Genomic DNA, 27,666 nt, shown 5'->3' on the forward strand with positions numbered 1-27,666 from the left:
ACAGGGTTGTAGGAGAGCAGCATTTGAAAGGCATCGTCGTTAATGTATTTCATGATATGTCATACCTTGTCAGTTTCCGCCATCGCCGGGTCGACACGCCTGCAGAGGTCGAGGATGTCCTCGATGTAGCTGGTGAATGTCTCACCAGTTTGTTGGGACTAGCTTCGTAGGTGTTGTTCTGCATGAAGTTTGCGCACACCAGGTTTTCCAAAAACATCTGCGATGCAGGTTTCGAAGGTCGCCCAAGTGGTGTTATCCGCTTCGTGGTTTCTGTACCACAGCTTGGCAACATCCGTTAAATAAAATATCACGGTACCAAGCTTTCTGGGATCGTCCCATTTGTTGATAGCACTGGCTTGTTCATAGGATTCCAACCTATCCTCAACGTTTTTCAAGTCGGTGCCGCTCAAGATGTTGGGTTCTCGCAAGAGCTGGGCACCGGGACAACCCCTGCGTGACGAAGCCGGTGGGGATGTGAAAACGGCGTCGTCAGGCATGACGGACGGCAGCTTTCGGCTACGCAGTTCTAGGGCCGAGTAAAACCGCGGCACTCTCCATCAAAAAATAATGACAATTCAAGCTCAAAAGCGGTAGCAGCCTCGGTGCAGAAGCAGCAAGATTTGGCTGGGTATACGGGCAGCAGTGCAGCAGCAACCAGGCAGCCTAAGGTCGCGCTCGCGCCAACGTGTCGATGTCACTGCAGTAGTGGGCATTCCTATTCACTACAGACCCTTCAATGTGGCCTCTCGGATGCCTCTGTTGCAAATAAAAGAGAAAGAAGGGGTGGTGAGCACGATCACGAGCCGTGGCACTGGCTCGCTCAGTTGTTCCGTGCACCTTCAATGCAGCCAGACTGTTGGGTCCCGGGTCCCCTTCTTCATTTCTCACACTTCGTTCTGGTGCCGAAACCCACCCGGCCGTCTGGCTCTCGACTTCGAGAATGAACCAACTCCGAGTACAGCGCGGCTTCTACCGGACAGCCATCACAAAGGACATTTCGATGCTCGACGCCATTTTGGCCGATTCAACGATCCCCGCTTTCAGGCTCCAGGAGCTCCTCGCAATTGTCGTCACGAAACACGCCCACCTATGAACCTCGACAGTAAGATCTAGGCTTACCTTCACTACAAGGACTTGGAAGCAGACCTGATCACAGCCAGCGACTTTGAGGACAAAGTCGTTTGCGCTCAAGGGAGAGCTCGCCGCGCAGCCAAGTCATGGCCGCCAACCCAACCAGCATCAGCTGCCGTCACTACCACTGCACTTCGTAAGCCTCTCGCATTCACATCGCAGCTAGCCGCGACGTTGTCTTCGATCAGCCTTTCGACCTCTCTCGCCTCGACATCGAAGCAGGCAGCTACTTCATCTTCGTCCGGTCTGTCGACTCCTTCCACTTAGACGTCAGAGCAGGCCCCAAGTTCGCCTTCGACCGGCCTCTCGACTCCTCTCGCTTCGACGTCGCAGCAAGCCGAGACTCAACAGTCAGCCACCCTCGATACCCCTCTCGTCTCGACGTCACAGCAGACTGCGGCTTTGTCTTCGTCCGGTCTGTCTACTCCTCTCGCCTCAACGCCACCGCAGGCTACGACTTCACTTTCGACCGGCTTCACGACCCTGCACGTACCGACATCGCAGCAGGCAGCGACTTCGCTTGCGACTAGCCTCACGAATCCTCTCGCCTCGACGTCACCGCAGACCGCGACTTCGCTTTCGACTAGCCTAATAACTACTCACACATTGATGTCAAAGCAAGCGACAACTCCACCTTCCAGTGGCCTCCCGATTCCAACGCCAACCACAAGTCGAACGAGTTTTGAGCACAAGCCGAAAGACCTGCCGATTTCCAAGTGATACATGGCGCTTCGGAGCAAAGGCCTGTCCACAAGGTGCGCCGTGGAGAGTTCGATGGCTACGGAAAACCCCACGTGCACCGTGTGCACCGACTCTAAAGATCCGGCTTTCCACAACCTGAGCCGCTGCTTGGCAAGTCCGTCTCACTTTCGTGACCGAGATGACGAACGCATGTACTATTCGTCGTGTGGCACCCTGTACCCCCAGGACTTGCCTCATGGAGAACAACACGTGGAACAACTACTTCTCGTCCTGCATGCGCCTCAAGCCCGATCCTTGTGGTAGGGTTTCGAGTTTATCTTCCTTCAAGGCCAGGCAAGTCAACGATTGGTACGGCGAGCAGCAGCGATACTACAAGCCACACTCAACCGAGTACATAGACCCCACGACCATCTACGACACCGCCAAATACCACAAGGAGATAGCGCCTGACGCCAGAGACCTGCTCTGGGCGTACGAGCGCCACACCGCACACCTTTAACACTACACCATGCATGCGCATTATGCAGAGAATCGCCGCAAACAAGGACTCTCGCGAAGCGGGGTGCACTGTGATCGACAAGTTATCGGGAGGCTCCTGCAATGATGTCACCAACTACGCCACCACGGCTGAAAATCTCGCACCCGTAAACGTCAGCTCACAGTACGCCGTCTTCCGAGGTGCCGTAACGGACGCCGACAATGTGCTACCAGCAGCAGCGCACGTGGAAGAACATCTGCCGCCCTCGAAAGTTGCCGAGATCCCCGCCCTTGGAGACGTTACCGCCTGACGGAATCAAAAACCATTGGCATCGTCGTCGTCCTCGTCGAACGAAAAAGAATCGTCGTCGACATTGGATTCTTTATTCAGATTCGAAGCACCTGCGAGTCAGGCATCTGCTCAGGACTACCTGACACCTGAAGTGGTCAAGCAGCACAAGATCGCGCAGCTACTGCAGAGCCTTCAGAAGCAATACAAACAACGGCTGGTGAACATGATTCTGAAGAAGTACGCGAATTATCAAGAAACCTTGCGAATCTCTGACAACAGGCCAGCATCAGACTCTTCCTACTACAAGTGACGCAAGAAAAGAAAAGGCCCCCAGTATGAGCTGAAGATTGGAAACAACGTTATCATGATGTCTTCTGGACATCACAGCGCTATTAGACGACGCCCCTCCCCTAAAGACAAGCCACCGCCTCTCCAAGCTTCATCGTCATCGGCAAGCACTTCATCGTCTCTAAGTAACACTCCCTCCCCTTCCGTCGTTCGCATCTTATTCGCAGACGTCCGCGTGAACTTCTGCCACTGTACACTCGAACATTGCCGTGAGTTTGGCGGCCGCGGGAGTGTGTTACAAATAAAGGAGAAAGCAGGGGTGGTGGGCATGAGCACGAGCCGTGGCGCTGGCTCGCTCAGTTCACCTTCGGTGTAGCCAGACGATTGGGTCCCGGGTCGCCTTCTTTGTTTCTCACAGCCTCTTCAAGCTTTTTCTTGGGGTGCTCCACTACGACATACTTCTTCTTTTTGTGTATTCGGCAAAACATGGAAAAATAGGCTACGTTAGAACCGGCTATCCCAGCATCATGAGAGTAGTGTACAAGATAAAGACAAAAACACGAAAAATTAGGAATAAAAGACGAAAGACTAATCAGAGGCACCATGTACATACTGTATACACTATAGCGCTTATAACACATGAATCAGCACAGTATGTATGGGCGTAGTCCAGTTCGTATATCGGGATCATATTTCGGATACAGTCTGTACAAATTGCTCATCTTCATTTGTCTAAGCTAGTGCCTGGTGTGACAAGTGCCGCGTAATGTAGACATCATCATCATCAGCCTGACTACGTCCACTGCAGGATAAATGCCTCTCCCATGATCCACCAGTCAACTTGGTCCTGTGCTTGCTGTTGTCAATTTGTTCCCGCAAACTTTATAATCTCATCTACCCACTTAATTTTCTGTCTCCCCCTAACCCGCTTGCCTTCTCTGGAAATCCAGTCAGTTATCCTTCATGACCAGCGGTTATCCTGCTTCCGCGCAACATGCCCGGCCCAATCCATTTTTTCTTCTTGATTTCAACTATGATATCCTTAACCCCAGTTAGTTACCTTATTCACTATGCCTTCTTCTTGTCTCTTAAGGTTACACCTATAATATTCGTATCTATCGCTCGCAGCGTCGTCCTCAATTTATTAAGTTGAACCCTCTTTTTAAGCCTCCAGGTTTCTGCTCCGTAGGTAAGTACCGGCAAGATACAGCTGCTATATACCTTCCTCTTGAGGAATAGTGGTAATCTACCAGTCATGATTTGAGAGTGTTTGCCGAATGTGTTTCACCCCATTCTTATTCTTCTATAGCTACTTCCAACTCGTGGTTCGGCTCCGCTGTTATTAACTGTCCTAAGCATATGTAGTCTTTTACAACTTCAAGTGCACTATTATCTATCTTAAAGCGTTTTTCTCTTCGGAGGTTGTTGTACATTACTTTCATTTTCTGCAGATTAAGTTTAGGACCTACCATTCTGCTCTGCCTGTCTAATTCAGTAATCGTGAGTTGCAATTTGTCCCCTGATAAGCAATGCAATGTCGTGTGCGAAGCGCAGGTTACTAAGGTACTCTCCATTAACTCTTATCCTTAGCCCTTCCCATTCTAGGCCTCTGAAAGCCTCCTGTAAGCATCCAGTAAATGGCATTGGGGAGATTGTATTTTCTTGTCTTATCCCCTTCTTGTTTGGTATTCTGTCGCTTTCTTTATGAAGCAGCACGGTGGCAGTTCATCCTCTGTAGATTTCTTCCAGCATGTTCATATATGCTTTGTCGACGCCCTGATTCCGCAGTGTCTGCATGACTGCTGATGTTTCTACTGAATCAAATGCCTTCTCGTAATCTATCAAGGCTATGTATAGTGGTTGGCTGTATTCTGAGCATTTCTCTATTGCTTGATCGTTAGTATGATGGTGGTCGATTGTTGAGTAGCCTGTTCGAAACCCTGCTTGTTCTTTTAGTTGATTGAATTCTAATGATGGCCTAATTCTGTTAGCAATTACCTTTGTAAACAGCTTGCATAGGACGGAGAGCAAGCTTATCGGCCTGTAATTCTTGGAGTTCTTGTCATATCCCTTCTTATGTACTAATATCATGTTAGCAGTCTTTCAATATTTTGGTACCCTCCCCGCCAGGAGACGCTTCGTGAACAGGGTGGCTAGTTTTTCTGATACAATCTCTCCTCCATCGTTTAGTAGATCTGACGCTACCCGATCCTCACCAGCAGCTTTGCCTCTCTGCATTCCCTCCAAGGCTTTTCTGACTTCTTCTGTCATTACTGGTGAGATGTCATCAGGGTTACATCTAGTTCTTACATTATGGTCGTGGTTGTCCTGGCTATTGCACAGATCTCTGTAAAACTTTTCTGCTATTTTAACTATCCTATCCTTATTGGTAGTTAATTTGCCTTCTTTGTCCCATAGTCCTTAAGCCTTCCTTGTCTATGTCCTTATATCCTTAATGCAGACATAGTCTACCAGAACCATCGTGGTCTGCGTACTAAACCCAACTAGTTTTGACGCGAGAGCGTTAAAACGCACGTTTCGCAGAAATTTCGGTGTCGGCGTAGGCGTAGTTAGTTGGGAGTGAAAAATCATCATCCTCTGCGTGACAAAAATTTTGAACGATGCAATGAAAATAAATGATAAAAAACCTGGAGCAGAGTGGGGACCGAACCAGATTTGGTTGGGTTTGAGTGGGGCTCAAACCAGATTGTTAACGTGGTAGGTGGATGTTCTACCACACAGCCATGCTCTTGCTTGTCAAAACAGTAAAAAGAACTTCCTATGCTTGGAAATACAGTGAAAGTAGCTTTCATGCTTCACAAACACACACGTCCTGTATACATGCTTCACTATGCAACATGAACTATTGCAGTAATATTGCACGGTACATGCGTCGATTGCCAACGAGCGTCATAATATGTGAATATCATAATGGCTGCGTGGTTGACAGCCGGCACCGAACTACAAAAGGCACGCACGCTACTGCGCCTATTCCCTTAAGGCCACGTATAGTAATTGCATAGCAAATTTGAAGATGTTTCATGCACTAAGTGTTTGAAATGCGGATTAGGGAGAGGATGTCGTTATCACATTCAACTCCTAAAGGCGAAACTTTAGGGTCTCCCTTTTTTCTAACGTTCTTTCTTCTTCTTTTCCTATTGTTGCTATTACTGAAACCTGGCTGGGTCCTCAAAACCCCTCATCTGACATTTTTCCCCAACATTTCTCACCTTCCGCAGCGACCAAGATTTCAGTGCAATCAAACAGAAGACGGTGGCTTTCTGGTTTCTATTTGCAGTTCACTAATAAAACCCATTAGACGAAAACACACGAAAACATTTGAAGAATCGATCTCATTACAAATCAGCCATGAGCGCCGTCAAAAAGTTTTGATTTAATGTTTCTACTTACCACCCAGCATTTTCTCTTGCTGTGTTTCGTGATGTCTTGTGATTTCGTCTCATAGTGGGCACAAAATTATTGTTCTTGGTGAATTCAATGTGCCTGGAACTGACTTGAGCACGCTTACCTTCTCTCATCATAATCATTTCACCGTGATAAATTGCAACCTGCTCTTGGATTCTGTGGTGTTTAATTACCTACTTCAACCTACGTCAGTTACAAAGACAATGTCTTGGACCTCTGCCTCTCAAACAATCAACCTGTCGAAGTTTCATGCTGCGACCTCTCTCTTGTTTGTGCTGACAAAATCCACCCACCACACATTGAAAGATTGCATTTCTTTTGCCAAAACATCGAGCTACAGTAGCCATTTTGACCAATCTCCAAGATTTGCTTTCAAGAGAGGTGACGACACGAGCTCTTATTATTACTTGTCAGCCCTTGATTGGTGACAGATTACCAACAAAGCAAATATTAATGAACAAGTTCAGGAGTTTACGGAGCTGTTGTTAAGTTGAGGAATTTACGGAGCTTTTGTTAGACAATGTAAGCAAATTTGAAACTGGGATAACTAAACTTTTCACTTCTAATGCAGACGCATATAGCCTATACATTGCGGATTCAATTTACCTAAAGAAAACTGTCGTTTCTTGTTGTATAAGGGCTGATTCCTTCAGCGACCGCGGAAAAATTGTTGTTACCAGAATTTACTAGTGTCTATAGCTTTTCTTGCTTGCATTGTCCCTTTTCTATCATTGTATAACGTGTACTACTGCATTGTGTCTTTTGCGTGTACTGTACCTTTAGTCTGTCCTCGATTGCGACTGCATTTTTTTTTCTTTTTATTGCATATTTTGTAACGCAACCACCCTGTACCGGCCTTCGGCCAACAGTATTGATAAATAAATAAAAAATAAATAAAAGTAGCATGCGCAAGCTTATTCCGCAATATATACCTCAACATCGTAAATATCCTCACTGGTTCTCCTCTGAAATTATAAATGCACTGAACCATAAAGATTATGCGTACAAGAAGGCTAAATGACCTCCACTCAGCAAGTGGAAGAAAGATTTAGCTCTTTCAGAACTCTCTCTAAATGCCTATACAAACGGGAACACAGTTCATATATTGCATTATTAGAAAAAAAATCTTACTGACAGGAAGCTGACTTTTTGAAGCATGTGCGCAAGCGGTCTAGCGAAATTGGGGAGTCCTTCAGGCTACTAGACTCGAACGGTGTCGAAGTGCATGCCGTTGCTAACTATTTGGAGTCAGGTTCAGAGAGCGTACTAGCTGCGAGCTCCCGATACATCTCGTACTGCACGTAACAAAGATGAAAAGGATGTTCTGCATTCGCCGCCTTGGTTAGGTGTAGCACTGGCTAACACTCCCACTGTTAAATCTTGTACACATCGAAGAAAGAGGACTAGAGAGCCGGCTTCTCCGTAGACAACTTAGACCAACGAGAGCAACGTAAGAAAGCGTGATGGGAAGAGGGGGGTTTAGGGTTTGACTTCTGCCAGTGGCGCTTTTTCTTGAATAACTTCGTTTAGTTCACAATAATTTGCGTTTAGGTCATAGGTAATACACTTCATTGGAATAACAAATAATTACATACCTTCGACATCCCTGTCGTTTTATTATGATTGCGGATAGCAAAAACAGGACATCTCGATATAAGCTCCGCTTTTACTCGTAATAGAGTGCTCGATAAACATGCGACTCGTGTGACCCGAGTTCTAAAACAAGAATTGCTGGTTTACGACACCGTATTATAGCGTATCTATCGTTCGAGAAGAAACCTGGCTGCCCGCATTTAGAATTTTTTTTTTTTCATATAAGTCCCCCAGTTGCGCCGCATACAAGCCTATATGCCACAGAACCATTTGGTCACACCAGTTACAGCAGCGCCAGCTGTCACACATCACGTTGGCTATGCTTGCAGCAGATTTTATCCCAGAAGAACTTGTACTCACTGTCTAAGCAACCATCGCCATATTCCAGCGGTGGCGGGATGAGAACGCCGTCGAGAGATTCAGCCGAGTCACCCTCACAGGCACCGCTGCTTCCGCCGCTACCTCGCGCCGTGCGGAGGCGGCATGACGACCCCAGGTCGGTGCTTCCGGCGCCAGACGCACTGTTCTCCACGCTGCTGCTGAACGCCACACAGTTGGCCATGGCCGCCGCTTGCTCGGACGCCTGGCAACATTAAGAGCCCCATGAGATACGTACTTGAAGAAATAGGAGAGAACAAAGCTAGCAAGCGTGATCGAATCAGTTAACACGCTTCAAGACCCGGGTGGCCGAGGCCTCTTTCCATATTTGGTCCCTTCTATACAGCTGAACCGAATGCTTCAGACTTCTCTATGCGCCGAAGCTTCGATCTTCTTGGCCGGCAAGTGGTTCAGTGTCATTCCGTTTTAACAAACAGATATTTTTTTCACTATCGAGTGTGCCTGAAGAGCAGGCGAAAGTGCTCTCTTCTAATTAGCTCCCAACTAGATAGAGTAAAACAAGTGCGTGCGTTGCTTACAAACGTTCGATAATTTAACTTCGTCAAAAGACCGAAGCACCTATCGAGCGAGGCCATGAGGTGAGTTTTCGGTGAAGAAGTTTAGCTGCATCAAGCCCAGTAACTAAGTGAATCTATAACACCGCTCCGTAACCATCAAGATAAGCTGACAGCGGACTTCGCGGTTTCTCTTCAGTACGAGGCTTTTGCCACATGTAAATGCTTTAGCCCCGCAAAACAATGTTTACAATAGATACGCCTAAACGGTATTTCATGCATGCCGGTCCGCGCACATTTCTCTTTAGTAAAAAAAATTCACAAAGCTATTCTAGCATGCAGACGTAATCATCAGTCGTGAAAATTTGCACCACTAAAGATACACGTCTTCGTTGCTGCAGCACAATAAGCGTCACAAAGCACACGTGAGGCCATATAGACACCGCAATAATAAAATTGTCGTTTAGTTGGGGCTTCAGTAAAAGCACTAAATAACAGGAAACTTGGGGGTCATGTTGTCTCTGTCTTTAAGCCATCCCGCATGTTTTGCACCGCTTTATTTCTGTCTCCTAAGCTATCATTGACAAGCTGAGGTAAATCGTGGCTGATAACTCGTGTAGCACTTTATATGGCATTCGCCCTGATTGACAAAGTTCACCTGTGGAGTGAGTGCTGTAAACATTAAGCTTCGGCAATGTCCTAACCTTCCGGCACATAAACCTCCACCCGTGCTGTGATGAGGCTTTGTGGGCGATGAGTCCCAAAGCAAGCAGCCAAGAGCGCGAGCCGAGCTCGTCCTGAGCGGCCAACACCAGAGGCGACCGGCCCTGACACACGAGCACCAGAGCGTTGGGAAAGCGTTTCGAGTCCGAGGTGAAGCCCACGTGCACAGTCTGCGCCAGGTCGAAACAGAGTCGGCAACAGGCGGGCGCTGTCACTGGCACAGCGCGTGCCACACTGCCGCCACTGCTGCACGCTACCGCCGTGCACTGCGACTGGGCCTCCTCCTGGCTCGTGTACATCTCCAGCAGCGGACCTCGCTCACTCGACTCGTCTTTGAGCACCAGGAACCGCTTGTGCCACGCCTGCGTGCAAGAAAAGCGCACGTCAGCGGAGCCTCCACGCAAGAAAGGCGCTTCATTTTTCATCGCTCGCTTTGCGTTCTCTGAAGCTTGTTTTAGTAGAGCTGCGGTACGATTGAAAAGTTCACTTTTCATCTGTGCAGTACAGAAATCACCGTTTCTTCGAGAATTGTAAGGTTCCGAGCGATGACCCAAAAGGGTTCATGGGGTCCTCATGCCTTCACCTGACACAAATGGAAAGCGAAATCATCATCTTTTTTTTTTTCTCTCATTGTGAGAGCGTTCTGCACCTAACATGGCTTCGCACTGCTTCCGGAATCGTATGCATTGCATCTTTCTGCACCTCACCTGCTTTTGCAGTGTCACAGCGATCTGTCCATTTTTCACCGAGCGACGATGTCATGATGAAGCGACGATGTGCGTACATTAAATACATAGCGCTAACGAGTAAACACTGGTTAAGAAAGGCACTGAACGATGGCAGCGATGCTTTCACCGATTCAACAGTTCTTAAACTGCCACCCAAACGACTAATTATATGTTATTTACACTTATAATGTCACATGAAGCTAAGTGAAACTTGGGATTGATGTAAAGCGTGCATCTACGCAGCTGTGACTGTTAACCGCACGATAAGTGCCAATAAATCAAAGTCAGCGGAAGTCTATTCAGTGCTTATATGCCGCAAGGCAAGTTTTTCTAATATACTGAAATGGCAACTGCGTTTGTTCTGGTTCTCATTGCTTCTTTCTTCACTGAGCACCTTTAGAGTTTTCGGTGCTCAGCTTCGACATCAAGTCAGAATACGAGTTTAATGACATCGATTTTTGCGGCAGAAAATTCAAGCAGTTGGTCTCACCATTGACACTTATGTCATGCTGGTTGTGTTGCACTTAATATGTGAGCACATGGCGTCATCGATGGATGTTGCCTTAGTATTTGAATTTTTTAAGGGTTGTTGTTAGTACAGACCAATCAAAATGATTTAGAGAAAGACAGTGCTGTGTGTTGCATTGAATTGATGGTTTCTTGGCGTCTAGAACAACTGTACCTTAGTAACCGGAGCTGAGTTGCAGCAGATAATGTGAGCATGCTCTGTTAGATTAACCAGTGTAAGTACAGACGCGATGATACGACATGTTTTGTAATATGTAACAGGCTGGCCAGATACATAAAGAAAGAGAGAAAAAAATAAGGGCAGGAAGGTTAACCAGGCTGTACTTGGTTCACTACCCTGTTCAATTTGTTTTCAACAGTGTTCACCTAGCAGTTATATGTGGTCACAGAAGATAGATCTTTAATAGAAGGCCAGATGACAGCTGAGTCAATCAGATGTGTATCTTCAGCGCGAAGTTCGCTTTGCATCATAAGAAGTAGCCTTCTTAGAAGCTCTTATTAGAGTCCCGTTTCGATCGTAAAAGTCACACGAGGGACATTACGTCATGCACTGACCGTACGAGAAAGGTGGCTTTGAGAAATAAACAGGGAGAGAACGCAGGGAGGTCTACTCATATTGCTAACCTACACATGAGAAGGGTGAAAATAAGTAAGTAATAGATAAGATACAAGAAAAAAAAGTCGGGAAATGAGAGCCAATTGACTATTATTGTCCACATCCACTTTAGTTAACAACCGGAAATTTCAGTCAACTTGAGAGAGCACAATAGGAAGTTTGTGGCCTTGTATATGTAGAAAAGCGTTGGTCAAGGCCCCAGGATGTTGTTTCCCGAAAGTGCCTTTCCATTATTGCGGTACAACTTAGCTCCTTGCGGACGCGGTTGAACATTTTTTTTAGAATGAAGAGGCGCACGAATTCTGCTAGATTGTCTCCCCACAGCTTTAAAAGCTGCCTGCCACACTACTGACCATTTCTATGGCCAAATAATAAGCATTCATATGTTTCGTATGTATAACACACCACCGCATGCCACACCGCAAAGTTGTTTCGTGACAGGACAGTGCGGGCAGCAAACGAAGTCACAAAATAGAGCCTACAAAATACTGTGAGAGTTGAAGAAGCCCGGCGTATTTTACAGCGAAAGGTGGAGTTGTTGAGTCGCACTTTTGTGTAATTCTTCATACATTCTCGTATCATTGCACACGACACCTTTCATTATCAATATACAATTATTGACGGATGATAGCGATTAAATAAACGATGTTAGTGTGCAAGATTCCTGTGTGTTTCGTTTTATTTTGTGATTAGACTCGGTTCGCCAACGTAGCGCATTGTTACACTTCGCAACACTTAGTCACGTTACAAAAATCACGCGACATCACATCATAGCTAATCACGTGACATGTTCTTGCCATAAAGCACGTAGCAGATAGTCTCGTCAATAGAATCACAACACGTAACAAGCAGTCACGTGACATGTCTAGCCAAGTCTAGCCACACTGATTGCTACTAGCGAAACCTAGAAAAAGCTTGACATCACTAGCAAAACCTAGCTGGTCAAACACTCGCTCAGCTGATGGTTCCACCCTTGCGTCCTTAAGCTGCGCACTTTTTTTCATTGTAAAAGTGTGATTTAATCGGCAAATAGTTGAAGATTCCGCGCAACATCCGTTCAATACTGTGATATAGGCACTCATAGATCTTGCTGGTATACGCCGATCACGCAGCATCATCGGCACTGTCGTCACCGACAATTGCGCAATAGCTCGGCAGCCCCCGAAATATTAAGTCACGTCGGTTCTCCAGTGCTAGGTAGTAATCGCAGTGGTCGTGCCTTATTTGATACAGCAGATGCTCGTGCAGGTAGTTAAACGACGTGCACGAGCTCGAACCAACAATGAAATAATTTATTTTTTATTCAGCCCCAGAACGCCTGACCGTTTCCCCATTCAATCACCTTAAAAATGGGAATGAAGGTTGCGACTTTGTTCAACTGCACAACCACATCGGGTCAAATGAAAGTTGTATCTATATCCAAACGTTGATTTTGCAAGAGCTGCACCGGCTTATACGAAACCTATAATTACTTGAACCTAAATTTCACTATTGGTCTCTTGGGTTCACTCGGTCATCGGTGGTGGTTGGTCGGTATTTTCGTTCGACGGCCTCATCTTCGCCTGTAGCCGCATAGTGATCCCCCCTTTTTTTGTATACTCCTTGAACAGGGTTTCGTGTGGACGGAACGGATTAGACTGGCGCTGCTTTCATCTAGGTCGATACACAGTGACAATATTGTGAAGCAATGCCTGCAGCATCTTTGCTGTCAAGCATGCGCTAGATGGGAACAATAACAAATAACAAAGAGGGGTAAGTAACTCATCGTCCAGCGCGCATTTGGGGTGCCTCGCGCCATTGTTGACCGAAAGGCCTACAGCCGCCACGGGCAGGAACTCCTTGCCCGCGGGTCGGCACAGCCATCACTCGCTGCCCCGAGCCGCACAAAACGCGTGAGCTCTATCCATGCGTTGTGCATACGCTGCATCCTTGGCTCCGATAATCGTGGCTGCACAAAAGGGAGGCCGTGTGACGCGCACCTGGAGTGGACGCCGTCGCCATCGTTTTGTGAGGTGCATGAATTACAACTGATAATATCGTGTGTATGACACCGTTGGTTTCCAACTACCAGCGAAGAAAAAAAATTAACATCCTGTGATGCAAGTCAGGTTCCCACGCATGCACGAAATTCCTTGACAATACTGAAAAAGTGAGACAAATGATGGTCCGCACATTAACCTTTTGGAGTACACTTTAAAAAAAAACAGTGCTACTTATTAACTTTGAGATTGTGAATTGTTGTCACAACACACACTACGTAAGTAGTAACTGCAGGTAGTAGACCACAGACATTTACTACGACTGGTTGCTTCCAAGGTAGTAAACGTCTGTGGTATACTACCTGCAGTTACTACTTAGGTAGTGAATATTGTGACAACAATTTTCTACCTCAAAGTTAGTAAGTAGCACTGCCTTTTATTAAGAGTGTGTTTCTCCCTTATAGTTACCGACGCAATCACTGTAACCACGCCTCATCACCCCATGCGCCAAAGATTTCAGTTGCCCCGTGTGTCGCCAGAGGGGAGAACGGCCTGGTCCACTGAAATCAAAAGTGAAAATAGCGATGAAGACAAAGCTGGTGGTTTTTTTCTGTGCTGGCGCGCAAGATAAATAAGTTATGTATTCTAAAGAGTTACCAGATCTCACGTACAGTGTGAATCGATTGTATCCAAAGCACGAATGGGGAAGGTTGATATGTCACTTTGAAAACCGCACAACGTTACGAGGTGGACGTAAATTATGCTGTACAAGACTTCCATATCATGATTATCATGCTTGGACATGTCATTTACCTTCGTCGTATATTCACGTCACGCGATACCAAATTCGGCATATGTGGAGCTAGAGAAACGGCCGCGATCGCATCATCAGCTTGGCATGTAATCATGTTCTCACATGACACGCACCTTATAATTATTATGATTGCATCAGTCGTATACATTCTTCATCCACTCACGTTCCGTAATGCCCAATTTGGTGTCAGTGAAGCAAGCGAAACGACCGTGAGCTGACCATGAGCGTGGCGTGTAGTCATGACTCATGACTTGCATAACATGTTTGTCATGATTTCCACGTTAGAGTCTGTCGATTATGTTCGCCATGCAGCCATATCATACCATACCAGTTTTGAAGTATCTCATGTCAACGAAACCACCGCAAGAGCAGCAAGACCACCGCAGACCAGCAAGACCTTCATGACATACATGTCATGGTTTTCATGTTGTGACTAGTCACTTATGCTTGTCATACAGTCATGTTACGCCATACCAATCTTGGTATCGATACCATTATCGAAACGACCAGGAGAGCTAAATCTCGTAGACAGACAGACAGACAGACAGACAGACAGACAGACAGACAGACAGACAGACAGACAGACAGACAGACAGACAGACAGACAGACAGATAGATAGATAGATAGATAGACAGATAGATAGATAGATAGATAGATAGATAGATAGATAGATAGATAGATAGATAGATAGATAGATAGATAGATAGATAGATAGATAGATAGATAGATAGATAGAGATAAAGATACAAGGAAAGGCAGGGAGGTTGATAGATAGATAGATAGATAGATGCTTATATACAAAACACTTAATGAAATAAGCAATATGCAAAGCTTTTTATTGAAATGTAAGAAATGCTGCCGCCAAAGGCACCTGCATGCTTTGCTGAATAGAAATAGAGGCCGGGGACAGAGAAGCTATGTCATCTGTGACATTAGCTCTTCCTTCGCCTGCATGAGTGGAGAGATTTCCCTTCTCTGTCGTTTTCACAAGAGGTAGCAAGTAACCCTACTCTAAAGCCCATCTTATTTTGCTTCACGCGTTGACTATAAAACTCAAAGGCAGATTTGCTGCAGTATTGAATGCGAAGAATTTCTTGGCAAGCTTAGGTGACTTTGAGCATATCTATCGATAGATAGATAGATAGATAGATAGATAGATAGATAGATAAATAGATAGATAGATAGATAGATAGATAGATAGATAGATAGATAGATAGATAGATAGATAGATAGATAGATAGATAGATAGATAGATAGATAGATAGATAGATAGATAGATAGATAGATAGATAGATAGATAGATAGATAGATAGATAGATAGATAGATAGATAGATATGCTCAAAGTCACCTAAGCTTGCCAAGAAATTCTTCGCATTCAATACTGCAGCAAATCTGCCTTTGAGTTTTATAGTCAACGCGTGAAGCAAAATAAGATGGGCTTTAGAGTAGGGTTACTTGCTACCTCTTGTGAAAACGACAGAGAAGGGAAATCTCTCCACTCATGCAGGCGAAGGAAGAGTTAATGTCACAGATGACATAGCTTCTCTGTCCCCGGCCTCTATTTCTATTCAGCAAAGCATGCAGGTGCCTTTGGCGGCAGCATTTCTTACATTTCAATAAAAAGCTTTGCATATTGCTTATTTCATTAAGTGTTTTGTATATAAGCATAACTTTACCATGACTATAGAAGAAGAGAAATTGCGCCGTGAAAATACCAGCATCTGATTATCTTCATTAAAAATAAACTCCTTATGTAACTTACAAGCAAGTATTTCTATTATATGAATGCCAAGGTGTTTAGTGAACCGGCACTCACGAGTGCATGTTCTCTTCAAAACGTATACTGTTGGGGACGAATAATTTCAATGACGCGACATGTGCACTAGTCTGCACCTTGTGTCAAACTTCATAGTTCTCTCGTAGCCCAAAGAACAGGCGCAATCCAGTTTTTTTTTTCTGCAGTGCAGTCAGAACCGGTACCAACGGTTTACTTGTTCAGTGTTCAAGCCTCGCAGCACGTGTTTTGAAGTAAAATAACCGGTATACGGTCGCTCCGTGATTACTAATAATGCCAAAGAGGGAGTCGTCCTGCCTTCCCGTCGGTATACATATTATATTGACACACGTACATGCTCTCGCGCCACCGGCCTAGCGGCCCGTGGCGGGCGGGGCAGGGATAAAGCCGAAGGCTACCGGACACAATACGCGCTGCGAAGGAATGGGCAGTGCAGTGCACGATACGAGCCTGGTTGGTTTCTCTGCGATTGATTGATTAATTCTTTGGATGAAGACGCCGTAAAGGCAGCGTCCGCATGTGGCTCTTGATGTTGTACCAGGGCCCCTTACCGAATATAGAACCCGCTGAGAGCCATGGCAGGTACTCTGCGCGGAGGGCTTGAAGAGAACATACACAAAGCACAGCCGGCTCAATCGACGCCCATTGATCACGCGATTTGTTACTTCTACGAAAGTTTGGAGATAGGTTGTGAATATTATGATATTGACGGGTCATAAAACAGGAATCAACAATGGTAAAGCTGTGCTTTCAAGATGCAGCGGCAAACTTTTATCACTAAAAAGAAGAAGGTGTTTAATGAGAAGGAGGAGAGGTCAGCCTTGAAAGTGGGTTTCTGGCCTTCTACTCCACAAGGGGGTAAGGAGAAAAGGGAAGAGAGAGAGAGAAATAAATAAAAGGAAGAGACAAGGAGGTTAACCTAGACGAACTGGTTTGCTACCCTGTACGGGGGTGGGGAAAAGGGTCGGAAAGAGGATAGAAATAGAGAGATAAAAAATAAATTAAAAAAAACCACATGCACACACATTCAGGGAGTTCCGATAACAGTCGTTTGGACAGGCCGGTTGAACGCAAGAAGCGCAGGAGCGCCTTCACAGCCTTCTTCTGCGACATAAAGTCCTGTCGGCAGCGCAGGATTCTTTCTTCCGAAAGAGGCTGGTTGTCCAGTTCATCTAGTGCATTGCAGAGTGACTGTCTCTGCGAGCAGTGTTGTGGGAATTCACACAGAATGTGCCAAGATGTTTCATCACTGCCACAATGGTCGCATGCAGCAGTGTCATCCATTCCTATGCGGAACGCGTACGCATTGGTAAATGCGTCGCTCAACCATAATTTGCACAGCATAGTAGCGTCTCGTCGGCGTAATTCCGGAGGAATTCGAAGACTAAGAGTTGGGTCCAAAGTACCTAACCTTGCATGGATGAAATGTGACTCGTTCCATTGTGACGAGGTGCGCTTGCGAGCAAGCATGCGGAGTTTCCGTGCAGTGTCAGTTCTGGAAAGCGGAATTGATATTTCATCGCTTTTAGTATAGGCAGAACGGGCAGCTCGATCGGCCCGTTCATTGCCAATTATTCCACAATGACTTGGGAGCCATTGAAAGGCTATTTCATGTCCTTCCTCAATGAGTTGGTGAGTCTTTTCTGCAATCTCAAATACCAGCTGTTCGTGCGGGCCGTGGCGTAAAGGTGATAGAAGGGATTGCAGTGCTGCCTTTGAGTCACTGAAAATTGTCTATTTTTGTGGCTGTTGGTCGTTGATGCATTGCAATGCGCCACGAAGAGCTGTGAGCTCTGCTCCCGTTGATGTCGTAAGGTGGGAGGTCTTGAATTTTCTTGTCGTGTCTTTTATCGGTATAACAAATGATGCCGTTGAACGCTTCTGTAAAACAGAGCCGTCGGTGTATACGTGTATACAGCCTTGATACGTCGCGTATAACAAGAGCAGAGCAAGCTGTCTAAGAGCAGGTAACGACATATCTGCTTTTTTCTGGATGCTAGGTATAGTTAGCCTGATGTTAGCCTGAGTCAGGCACCAGGGAGGAGTCGAAGGCCTGGCGGCGGGTGTGAAGCATGTTGGCAAAGAATCGCAATATGTGGTGACCGTTTGGCAAAATGAGGAACGTGGTCTGTCTGCAGGTAAAGAGGCTAGGTGGTGGCAGGGTGTCCAAGCAATATGCCTTATATGTGTCCTGAGTGCCTCAACGTCGATATGTGTCGTGATGAGGTGGTCACCGGCGATAGCTATAGTAGCCATTGTCGACGCACTACGAGGCAAGCCGAGGCAAATCCAGAGTGCCTGGGACTGAACACTCTGTAGCGTTCGAAGGCTTGTTTTGCTTGCATTGGCCAATGCCGGTAAACTGTACCGCAGAAAACCGAGAAAAAGTACTGTGTACAACTGTAGCATTGCACTGGGAGACATTCCCCAAGTCCTCCCTGCAAAGAACTTTAGTATATTACAGATGTCCATTAACCGTTTCTTTATGTACGAAACGTGATCGCTCCATGATAGATTCTTGTCAATTATGACGCCCAAATACTTGTGCGATCGAACGTATGGTACCGTTTGACCATTGATGCTTATAGTGTACTTATCCATAGGCTTTCGTGTAAAAGCTACGAGGGCGCATTTCTCGGAAGAAATTTACAAGCCTCGATTTCGTAGGTAGCGTAATGTTTCAGTGGCAGCTTTTTGAATTCTCCCTCGTAACTGCAGGCGTATTACAGCCGATGCCCAAACGCAGATATGATCTGCGTACATTGATAGCCTGACCATGCTTGGCAGGTGCTCATTGAGAGCAATTAACGTAAGATTTAACAGCACAGGGCTGAGTACGCCACCCTGGGGGACGCCATGGTGGCTGTAATGTGGACATGTTGGACCGTGTTCAGTGCTGGCAAAGAAGGATCGCATTGACAAATAACTACGTATCCAGCGATACATCCGACCACCTAATCCTATATCTTCGATAGCGGTGAGAACAGCTTCATGCGTAACGTTGTCATACGCCCCTTTAACGTCTAGGAACGAAGATGCGCAGAAACGCTTACGGCCTTTCTCGTGTTGGACGTAAGTGAGCAGGTCGACTACGTTGTCAATCAATGCTCGACCACGCCGAAAACCTGCCATGACATCTGGGTAGATGTTGTTACACTCCAAGAACCACTCCAGGCGTCCCAAGATCATCCTCTCCATAACTTTGCCTACACAACTAGCCAATGCGATCGGACGATAAGATGAGAGCTCCTACGGTGACTTGCCTGGTTTCAGAAGTGGAACTAATCGACTTGTCTTCCAGCTTGTCGGGAGCGTTCCATCTTGCCAGGATTTGTTGTACAACTCCAAAAGGAGGATTCTCGCGCGTTCACCCAGATGACACAAGGCCCTATAAGAAATTCTATCGGGCTCTGGTGCCGACGTGCGTCCACACAAAGCTAGTGCTGCTCTGAGCTCCCCGATGGAAAAAGGCATATCCATGCGGGAATCCAGTGTTTGTGGACAGTTAGTCGAGGGCAATAGACTATCGGGCACTGCGAGTGGCCCAGATACTCTGGCACAGAACTCTTCTGCCACGTCAATGCCGCGTCTCTGTTCAGAAAATGCGAGAGCCCTGAATGGTGACCACTGAATGGGTTTTGTGCGGAGACCTCGTACCGTCTTCCACAATTGGGATAAAGGTTTTCGTGGGTCAGGTGACTCTCAAAAAACAGTCCAACGTTGTGACTCGAGTTTAATTATCAAGCGCTGAATCTTCTTTTGGATACGTCGAGCAATCCGTAAGTCTTCTATTGCCTCCGTGTGTCGGTATCTTCGTTCAGCACGCCGTCGGATTGCTCGAAGTCATTCTAGCTCGATGTCAAATTAAGTTACTTTGGGAGAGCTGGTGAGGGTACACGTAGTATAGTGTATTGTGCTTTTAATTATCTCCTCTATGTCGAGGGATATGTTTGCTTCACATTGCTCTTCCATGCGAGACTGTAATTTCAACCAGTCCACTCTCTGAACACTATCGCGTACCTTAAGCATGGGACAATCCTTCGATTTTGACGTAAGTGGGAATGTGGTCACTTCCATGCGTTTCTATGTCTGGAAACCACTCAGCATGCCTGAGGAGGCCTCGTGAGACAAAGGCCAGGTCAAGGCAGCTGCTATTCCTTGAACCACGTAGAAACGTTGGACTGCGATCATTTAGCAAGAAAAGTTGGTTGTCGGAGGCGAAGGACACCAACTTTCTCCCTTTAACATTGGTCTTCGAACTTCCCCAGATTGTATGATGGGCGTTGAAGTCGCCAATTATAATGCATAGGTGAGAAGTTGCTGACAGGATACCTTGTAGTCTTGTATGGTCGAAACGGCTTGACGGGGAGAGGTAGGCACCCACAACCGTGATGGTAAGTCTCCTTTTCACTGTTATACTTATATATTGATTGTCGTCATGGGGTGACACCGGATGATGGATGTAGGTGAGGTCGCGGCGAATAAACATCAGAACTTTGCTATTGTCCGCAGTTGTAGACGACATATGAATGACTCATAACAAGAAAGTCTGATTTCTTTCTGTAAATTTGGCTCGCAGATGACAATGATGGGGAACTTATTGGTGTACACGAACCGACGGAAATCGGCGATGCGTGACCTCAGTCCCTGGGCATTTTATTGAATAATTGCTGCCTTTCGGACCTCTTCTCTGAAATACAGTGGCTGGTGAGCCATTATTTACTCAAGCGCTGCGAGTACTGGACTCAAAGCGTCCAGTAATTGCAATGCACTTCTTGCTGACGGTGTGTGCACGTTGCTTAACAACAAGCCAATGACGTTAATTAAGGGTCGCAAAAGAGCTATCACTTGCTGATCTGTGTTCCGCAAGTCCTCCATTGCAGCAGCTTGCTCTGAGGAAGACGGCTTCTGCTGCGGCTCTTCTGAGAGTTGTGTACTCGTAAGTGGAGGCCACTCTTCTGTAGAGACTTGCCTGCCCCTTTGCTCTTTTCCAACGTCTGTGTTTGCCGTGCTGGAAACTGCAGCTGGCGATCTTTCCTGATTCGTCGACTTATTGCCTGAAGTTGGCGCTGTCCGACGTGAAGACCTTCGACGGCGACGTCGTCTTCGCCGGATTTTCTCAGCCGCTTCTTTGCGGGTTGAGCTGTCTCGTACCATTCGCTTCAGAATAGAAAATTCTTTCTTTATGTGCGGACATTCTTTCGAAGAAGCCTTGTGAGCACCCTAACAGTTAGGACACTTCAGTGTGGTAGCGCTGAGGTTGTCTTCTGCGTGTAGTTCGGCGCACCGGGGGCACTCTGCGGAGCTCCTGCAAACACCCTTTACATGGCCGATCTTCTGACAATTGAAGCATTGCACGTGTTTTGGAATAAACGGTCTAACTTGTTGACGAAAGTGGCCAACCTTCACGTATGCGGGAAAACAGTCACCTTTGAACGTTGCTCTCACACAGCGTGTGTTACCAAGCCGTCCAACGCTGACAATGACGTTTTCTTGACTCGCTGGTTTTATAAGTATTGGAAGGTCTGCGTTAGGGATTTCCGTGTTAATGTCGTAAATGCTCCTGATGTGGTCGCACCATCGGTTGGTATGATGGACCTAACTGCAATGTTTCCCAGTTGTGTTACTTGTTGCAGCGTGCTCAGCGCACTCGGGTGCACCACATCGACAGCCAGGATGTTTCTTCTTGTATTAAGCCGTACGTCTTTAATCTCCTTCGGCACAGTGTTCTTGAAATAGAGCGAAAGCGCTTGCCTGTTCAGAGCACGCAGGCTTTCGGTAGCGTTCTTTGGCATGAACAGGATGGAATGGGGCCATCGCTGGGGCGCCGTTTTCACGGTGGCTGTACTTGACACCGGTGATGGATTGATGATTCGTCGCTTGGCCTTGCGGTGCAGGACAGGTTGAAAGCCGTCGTCTGAGGACTCGTCGCAGGATGCGGAGTACAGCTCAGTGTCATCGCTCTCACTGGAAGTGTTTCCTCGCTTCCTCGAGGTAGTGGCCGCGGTCTAACCGGAGTCGGACGTCACCTCGTGAGGTTGTACATTCATTACCGCAACGTACGGGGCAATACACCCACAACTGCAGCGAAAAGTCCAGAAAAGCACTGAGACGAGCGAGATGTGTTCTACAAAGAATCACTTCGTCTTCCTCCTCAGGAAAAGAAAGAGGAGGATTACTAAGGTTAAAAAGATCTTTCCCTTAGAAAAGGGAAAGAAAGAGGAGGATTACTAAGGTTTAAAAGAAGTGCGCAGCTTTCCCTAGTGGCGCAATGCCGGAACCATCAGCGGAGCTAGTGTTCGACGTTGCTATGTTTTGCTAGTAATGCCTAAATAAAGTTTTTTCATAACATATCACACTAAGCATGATTTTATTTGGCTAGACATGTCACGTAACTACTGGCTACGTGTTGTGATTTTAGACTAGTGTTAAGTAGTTTTCAGCAAGAACATGTCAAGTGACTAACTGCTGTGCATGTTAAAGAAAACAATAAAAGCTGCGTTCATATTAACAAGGTTGGCTTTTTGCAAATAAGGCCACTATACAAGTTCTAAATTATTTAAGATTCATCGAAGCATGGTATGAGTTTAGGTATTTGATGCACAATATCATTACATTCGATGTAACGTCCTTGTTTCTAGAGTGCCAAGGCGCCCAGGAAAATTTTATGTATTTAGCTTTCTTACCCCTACAGGAATACTTAACTTTTTCGTTATCACGCCTATTCCAATCGATCACCGGTGATGCGCAGCGGCGACTTTTTTGTGTCAGCGCCCCATTATATAATACATTTCCGATATATTGTTTTGTGGGCATGTGGTATGTGGTATTCTGCCACAGGTATCGTCCTCGTTCGGGAGCGCTTCTTCCCACGAGAACGAGGCAGTTCCGGCGAACTCTCCCCCCTCCCAGCGCCACCTTCCACGCAGACGGTGGCGAGCCACCGTGCAGTTCAAGGGAACGCGTCGCCTCCTCCGCCGAGCCACTGTGCAGACCCAGGCAAAGCTGCGTCTCCGCCGAGCATCAGCAACTGGTCTCAAAGAAAGGACCGAAAACGTAATTTAAGACCGTGCTAGCCTCATGTTTAGGAGATTTTTGCACAGGCCGACTTCGTCGTGCTGATCAGCTTTGTACAAACTATTGCACAAACCTGCTATAGCTTGTTACTACCTGTTGCTGTTTTCATGATTGCCTCCCTATTTTGCTCGTGGGCGAAACCTTCAGCTACGTCTGTTCGGCTGCTCGCCGCTCTCGGCTACTGCTACCATCGCAACACAACGAATTCTTAACAGTGGTGGCAGCGGTGAGATGCCATCAAACCCGCATTCTTAACAGTGGTTGGCAACTTCGGGGTACGGTACGCCTGTCCTCAAAGTTTTTCTGCTCTGGGACCAGTTACCCCGATCTCAACGGTTGAAAAGTTGGATCAAATCTCTGGAAGCCTTAGGACGACCACCCTTATATCGGCATTTGGATTCGCTGGAGTACGCTAGCCCTGTCCTCAACGTTTCACTGCTGTGGAATTCCCCCCCCCCTCCCCAATTTCAACGGCTCGGAGTTGGAGCGGATTCCTGCAGGCCAGAGAATACCCACGACACAGTTCGACGGCAGCCTCGAGTGGGACTATCGTCAGCTACTTTGTTTGGGTGAGGGTCCAACGTTTGCTGTTCATTTCAGCAGACCTCTCTAGCACATGCAGATGTTAGGAGAGTGTTTTTTATTTGTTGGCTATAATTTAGAGTCACATACTTTAAACCAAAAGAGTAGCTTTAGAGTACGGTGAATATCAGTAGTAGAGTATAATGATGAACAAGATCGCGATGAAGCAGTACCTTGTGCAGGACCTCTTTGAAAGTTTCGGAGTCATGGGAATTTCCACAAGGTCTCCTAAAACAAAAGAGGCGATTCTCGAGGTGATGCGGGCAGAGAAAAGCTGACGAGTTTTGGGAGTTCACTTGCGAGAAAAGCCGTGAAGAGCTCGAAGCTCAAAGGCATGAACAATCGAAGGCTGACTTGAGTCCAAGAAAGAGAGAGGATGCTCTCAGAATAAAAGAGCTTGATCGTAAAATTGAAGCCATTAAGTGGCAGCGAGCACAATACCGACTCGAAATCTTCTGAATGAACGAAAGCATTGTGTCTTTTCTCGTTAATTTTGAAAAGGTCTGCGACAATATTGGTTTTGGGCGAGACTTATGGTCGGAAAGCTTGCCACGTTGCTTCCGTGCAAGTTCGCAAGCATTTTGGAGCGCTTATTCGCCGCGGAAGTGCATGACTTCGATACGGTTAAATACGCTTTATTCCATCTCTTTGCTGCCCTGAGTCCTGCCGACTGCAAGAGTCGAGAATTCAAATACAGCACTGAAGTGCGCAGCAAAGCGCTAGAAATTGAGGCCCATCGCAAAGCGCAGGACACCGACGTGCGTCAGAGAGAGTGAAATGAGGCGCGGCGTAAGATGATGGAGGCGGAAGCGCGTGAAAATGAGGCTCGCCGAAGAGCGCTAGAAGTAGAAGCGCGAAAAGATAAGACATGCCGAAAAGTTATGGAGGTTGAGGCCCATTGCGAGGCACAAGCCGCTGAACTGCACCACAGAGAGCGGCACGCCGAGGAGAGTCGCGAGGCGCCTGACATTGAGGCCCGTCACAAGGTAAAAGGCGCCAAGTGCGTCGGACCGAGCCAGACTCAGAGGTGCGTCGCGAAGAGTTAGGGGCCAAGGCTCATCGCATAGCTAAGGACGCCGATGTGCATCATAAAACGCTAGAGACGGAGCCACTTCGCAGCGCACATGATCAAGATGAATCGCGTCGAAAAGAGCTTGACGAGAAGTCACGTCGCAAGGCGCTAGAGGTTGACGCCTGAACACAAGAGCTTGAGGACGAGGTGCTTGAGCAGGATGCGCGACATAAAGCACTACAAAATAAAGCTCGTGAAAGAGAGCATCAGGCTGACCTCGAAGGTCAGAGAACAAGAGCTATCTATGACAGCGATAGACTACCACTGATAGGTGAGTGTGTTAGCTTTAAAGTCAGCGGGACACCCGTTCTGTCACAGGCAGAGACAGCTAGCAACGGGCCCGAAAAACGCTATATAGATAACGAATCTGGAGCTTTGACTCCACACAAAGAAGGAAGCACGGTTGTGAGTAAGTGTGTCGAGCCTGCTAGAATTGCGAGAAGTTCCGTCAGAAAGAGGCGTCGGCGTAAGCGTAACGCGGTAAAGACGACTGGCGCTAAGCACGCTAATGCCGCTGTTAAGTGCCATGACATCATCAGTCGAGACGCCAGCTTCAGGGCTAGGCGTAGGATCGCGAAAAGGCCTCCCAAGAAGTGTTTGAAGCTCAGACTGTCACTGAGATCAAGATTAGGCTGTAAGCGCGTCAAGAAAAACCAAATTTCAGGGAAATTAGGACGCCGAAATCATCGCCTGGTCTCATCTTTTTCACTGCCGTGTAGAGGCAACCACGAAGGGAAATATAGCTTGCAATGAGCTGTAACACAGGCTGTTGTGCCCCACCATGGCGAAAAAGTCACAGGTCGAACGGGCGGGGTAAAGGAAGAAGTGCAGATGCCCTCTTGTTCGAATTAAGCGGCTGTACGTCAGAAGTTGCTGCATGCTACCGAGTTCGGCAAACACTTTTGTTCGTGGCGCTTTTGTCAAAACCGGATCCCTTCAAAGCTATGGAGTGCGCGACTTCCCATTGTTCGTCTCAGAGGGGTTCGTATTGCCAGTAATTACTAAGAATGCATCTTGTATTCAGCTTTGGCTATTATTTTTCTAGTTTTGTTGTCTGCCAATGAGCCAGGAATGCGTCTCATTTGTTGCAAGTTTTACTTTCCTTGTCATCGAAGAAGTATACATTGATGTTTGTTTGATTAATTTTGTTTTCATTATATTTCAAATGGTAACACTTCAAGTGTTTTATTTTCACAGATAATGCTGACTAAAAGTCCCTGTTTAAAATACCTTCTCTGTGTTTGGCATTACGCGTTAATATGCGCGTCAGTGTACGATAACTTTGTTTCGTGTAACACGCGCAAGTTAGATTTTCAGTCTTATTTTCTTGTTTTTTCAAGCGTGTTTTCTCGTATCGTGATGATCATGGGCGGCGCACTTTGAAGTGAGAGCTCGTAGAAGGACGAACTTTGTTAAGTTTGACAATCTGACGCTTGCAAGCGACGCCAATTTTAAGAAGTGCTTGGTGATTAAGAAGTGCTTGGTGAACTAAATTGTAGTTTCGGGGCCAAATCGAGCTATCCTCAGCGGCTTCGATCATCCCCAATCTGCCTGGGACACAGTCAAGAATCGCTCGTGGGAACAAAAAGTCTGTTTGGTTTAGCAGTGCCATGCACTGTAAACTAGGGTCGGCAATGTGTATTCTTCCAGAGATACGTTGCTCGTGATACTATTTTACTAGATCAGCTCTATACTGAGGAAATATTTTGTTTTCTACTGGTCTGGCGATTTGATCAGCATTCGGAGGGCGCTTGTTTTGGCCAGAGTGGTTCGACTTTGTGCTCAACTCCGTCGTTCCAAGGATCATCTGCAGTGCTGTGAAAGCCTCCACGGGTGGAGAGAACGCAACGGCTACAGTTCTCAACTGTCAACCGGCATCCCTCTTTCCGAGCCGTGCTAGACGGCTCAAAACTCCGGATGCATTGTCTGGCGGTGGGGGTGCTGTTATGCCACAGGCATGGTCATCGTTCGGGAGCGCTTCATCCAACGAGAACGAGGCAGTTCCGGCGAACTCTCCCCCCTCCCAGCGCTACCTTCCATGCAGACAGCTGTGGCGGTTCCGGAGAAAGCGTCACCTCCTCCGCCGAGCCACCTTGCAGTTCCGGGAAAAGCTGCGTCTACTCCGCCGAGCACCGGGAACCGGTCTCAGAGAAAGGATCAAAAACGTTATTTAAGGCCGTACCGGTCTCTTGTTTGGGATATTTTTTTTCTCCAGCGTACTTCGTCATGCTGGCCAGCTTTGTACAAACTATTGATTGATATGTGAGGTTTAACGTCCCAAAACCACCATATGATTATGAGAGACGCCGTAGTGGAGGGCTCCGGAAATTTCGACCACCTAGGGTTCTTTTACGTGCACCCAAATCTGAGCACACGGGCCTACAACATTTCCGCCTCCATCGGAAATGCAGCCGCCGCAGCCGGGATTCAAACCCGCGACCTGCGGGTCAGCAGCTGAGTACCTTATCCACTAGACCACCGCGGCGGGGCCTTTTGTACAAACTATAAACTGCTACACTAAACGTTCCTACCTCTTGCTGTTTAACAACGATTGCCTCCCTATTTCGACCGTAAGCGAAGGCTTCAGCTACGTCCGTTCGGCTGCTTGCCACTTTCGGCTACTGCTACTATCACAACACAACGAATTCCTAACATTGGTGACAGCAGTAGTATGTCATCAAGTCCCGATTCCTAACAGTGGTGGCAGCAGTGAGATTCCATCAGAACCCGAGTGCTTAAAAGTGGTGGCAGCAGTGGCATGCCATCAAACCCACATTCTTAGCAGAGGGAATGCACTTGTCCTCGCCCTTTTTGAGACATAAATCAGTCATAGGATGAAGATACACAAAAAAGATTGCCATTCATGGACGTAAGGTAATGATTTGGGTGACTGTATATGCAATATTATCAGATGCCAAGCAAACAGGCTTGCGCTAACATACAATTCG

The 27,666-nt window shown here is 46.9% G+C and overlaps 1 protein-coding gene across 1 annotated transcript in view; it reads right to left on the reverse strand.

Moving 5' to 3' along the window:
- The window catches only part of LOC119187779 (uncharacterized), a 353,057-nt gene that overhangs the window by 71,018 nt on the left and 254,373 nt on the right, over positions 1–27,666 (reverse strand). Inside the window, exons 2-3 of the mRNA XM_075881459.1 lie at positions 9,507–9,887; positions 8,270–8,492 (exon numbers count right to left, since the gene is read on the reverse strand). Coding sequence (XP_075737574.1) covers positions 8,270–8,492; positions 9,507–9,887 — 604 coding nt within the window. The remainder of the gene's footprint in view (positions 1–8,269; positions 8,493–9,506; positions 9,888–27,666) is intronic.

The sequence above is a fragment of the Rhipicephalus microplus genome, chromosome X, assembly GCF_043290135.1.
Source record: "Rhipicephalus microplus isolate Deutch F79 chromosome X, USDA_Rmic, whole genome shotgun sequence".
Taxonomy (NCBI): Eukaryota; Metazoa; Arthropoda; class Arachnida; order Ixodida; family Ixodidae; genus Rhipicephalus; species Rhipicephalus microplus.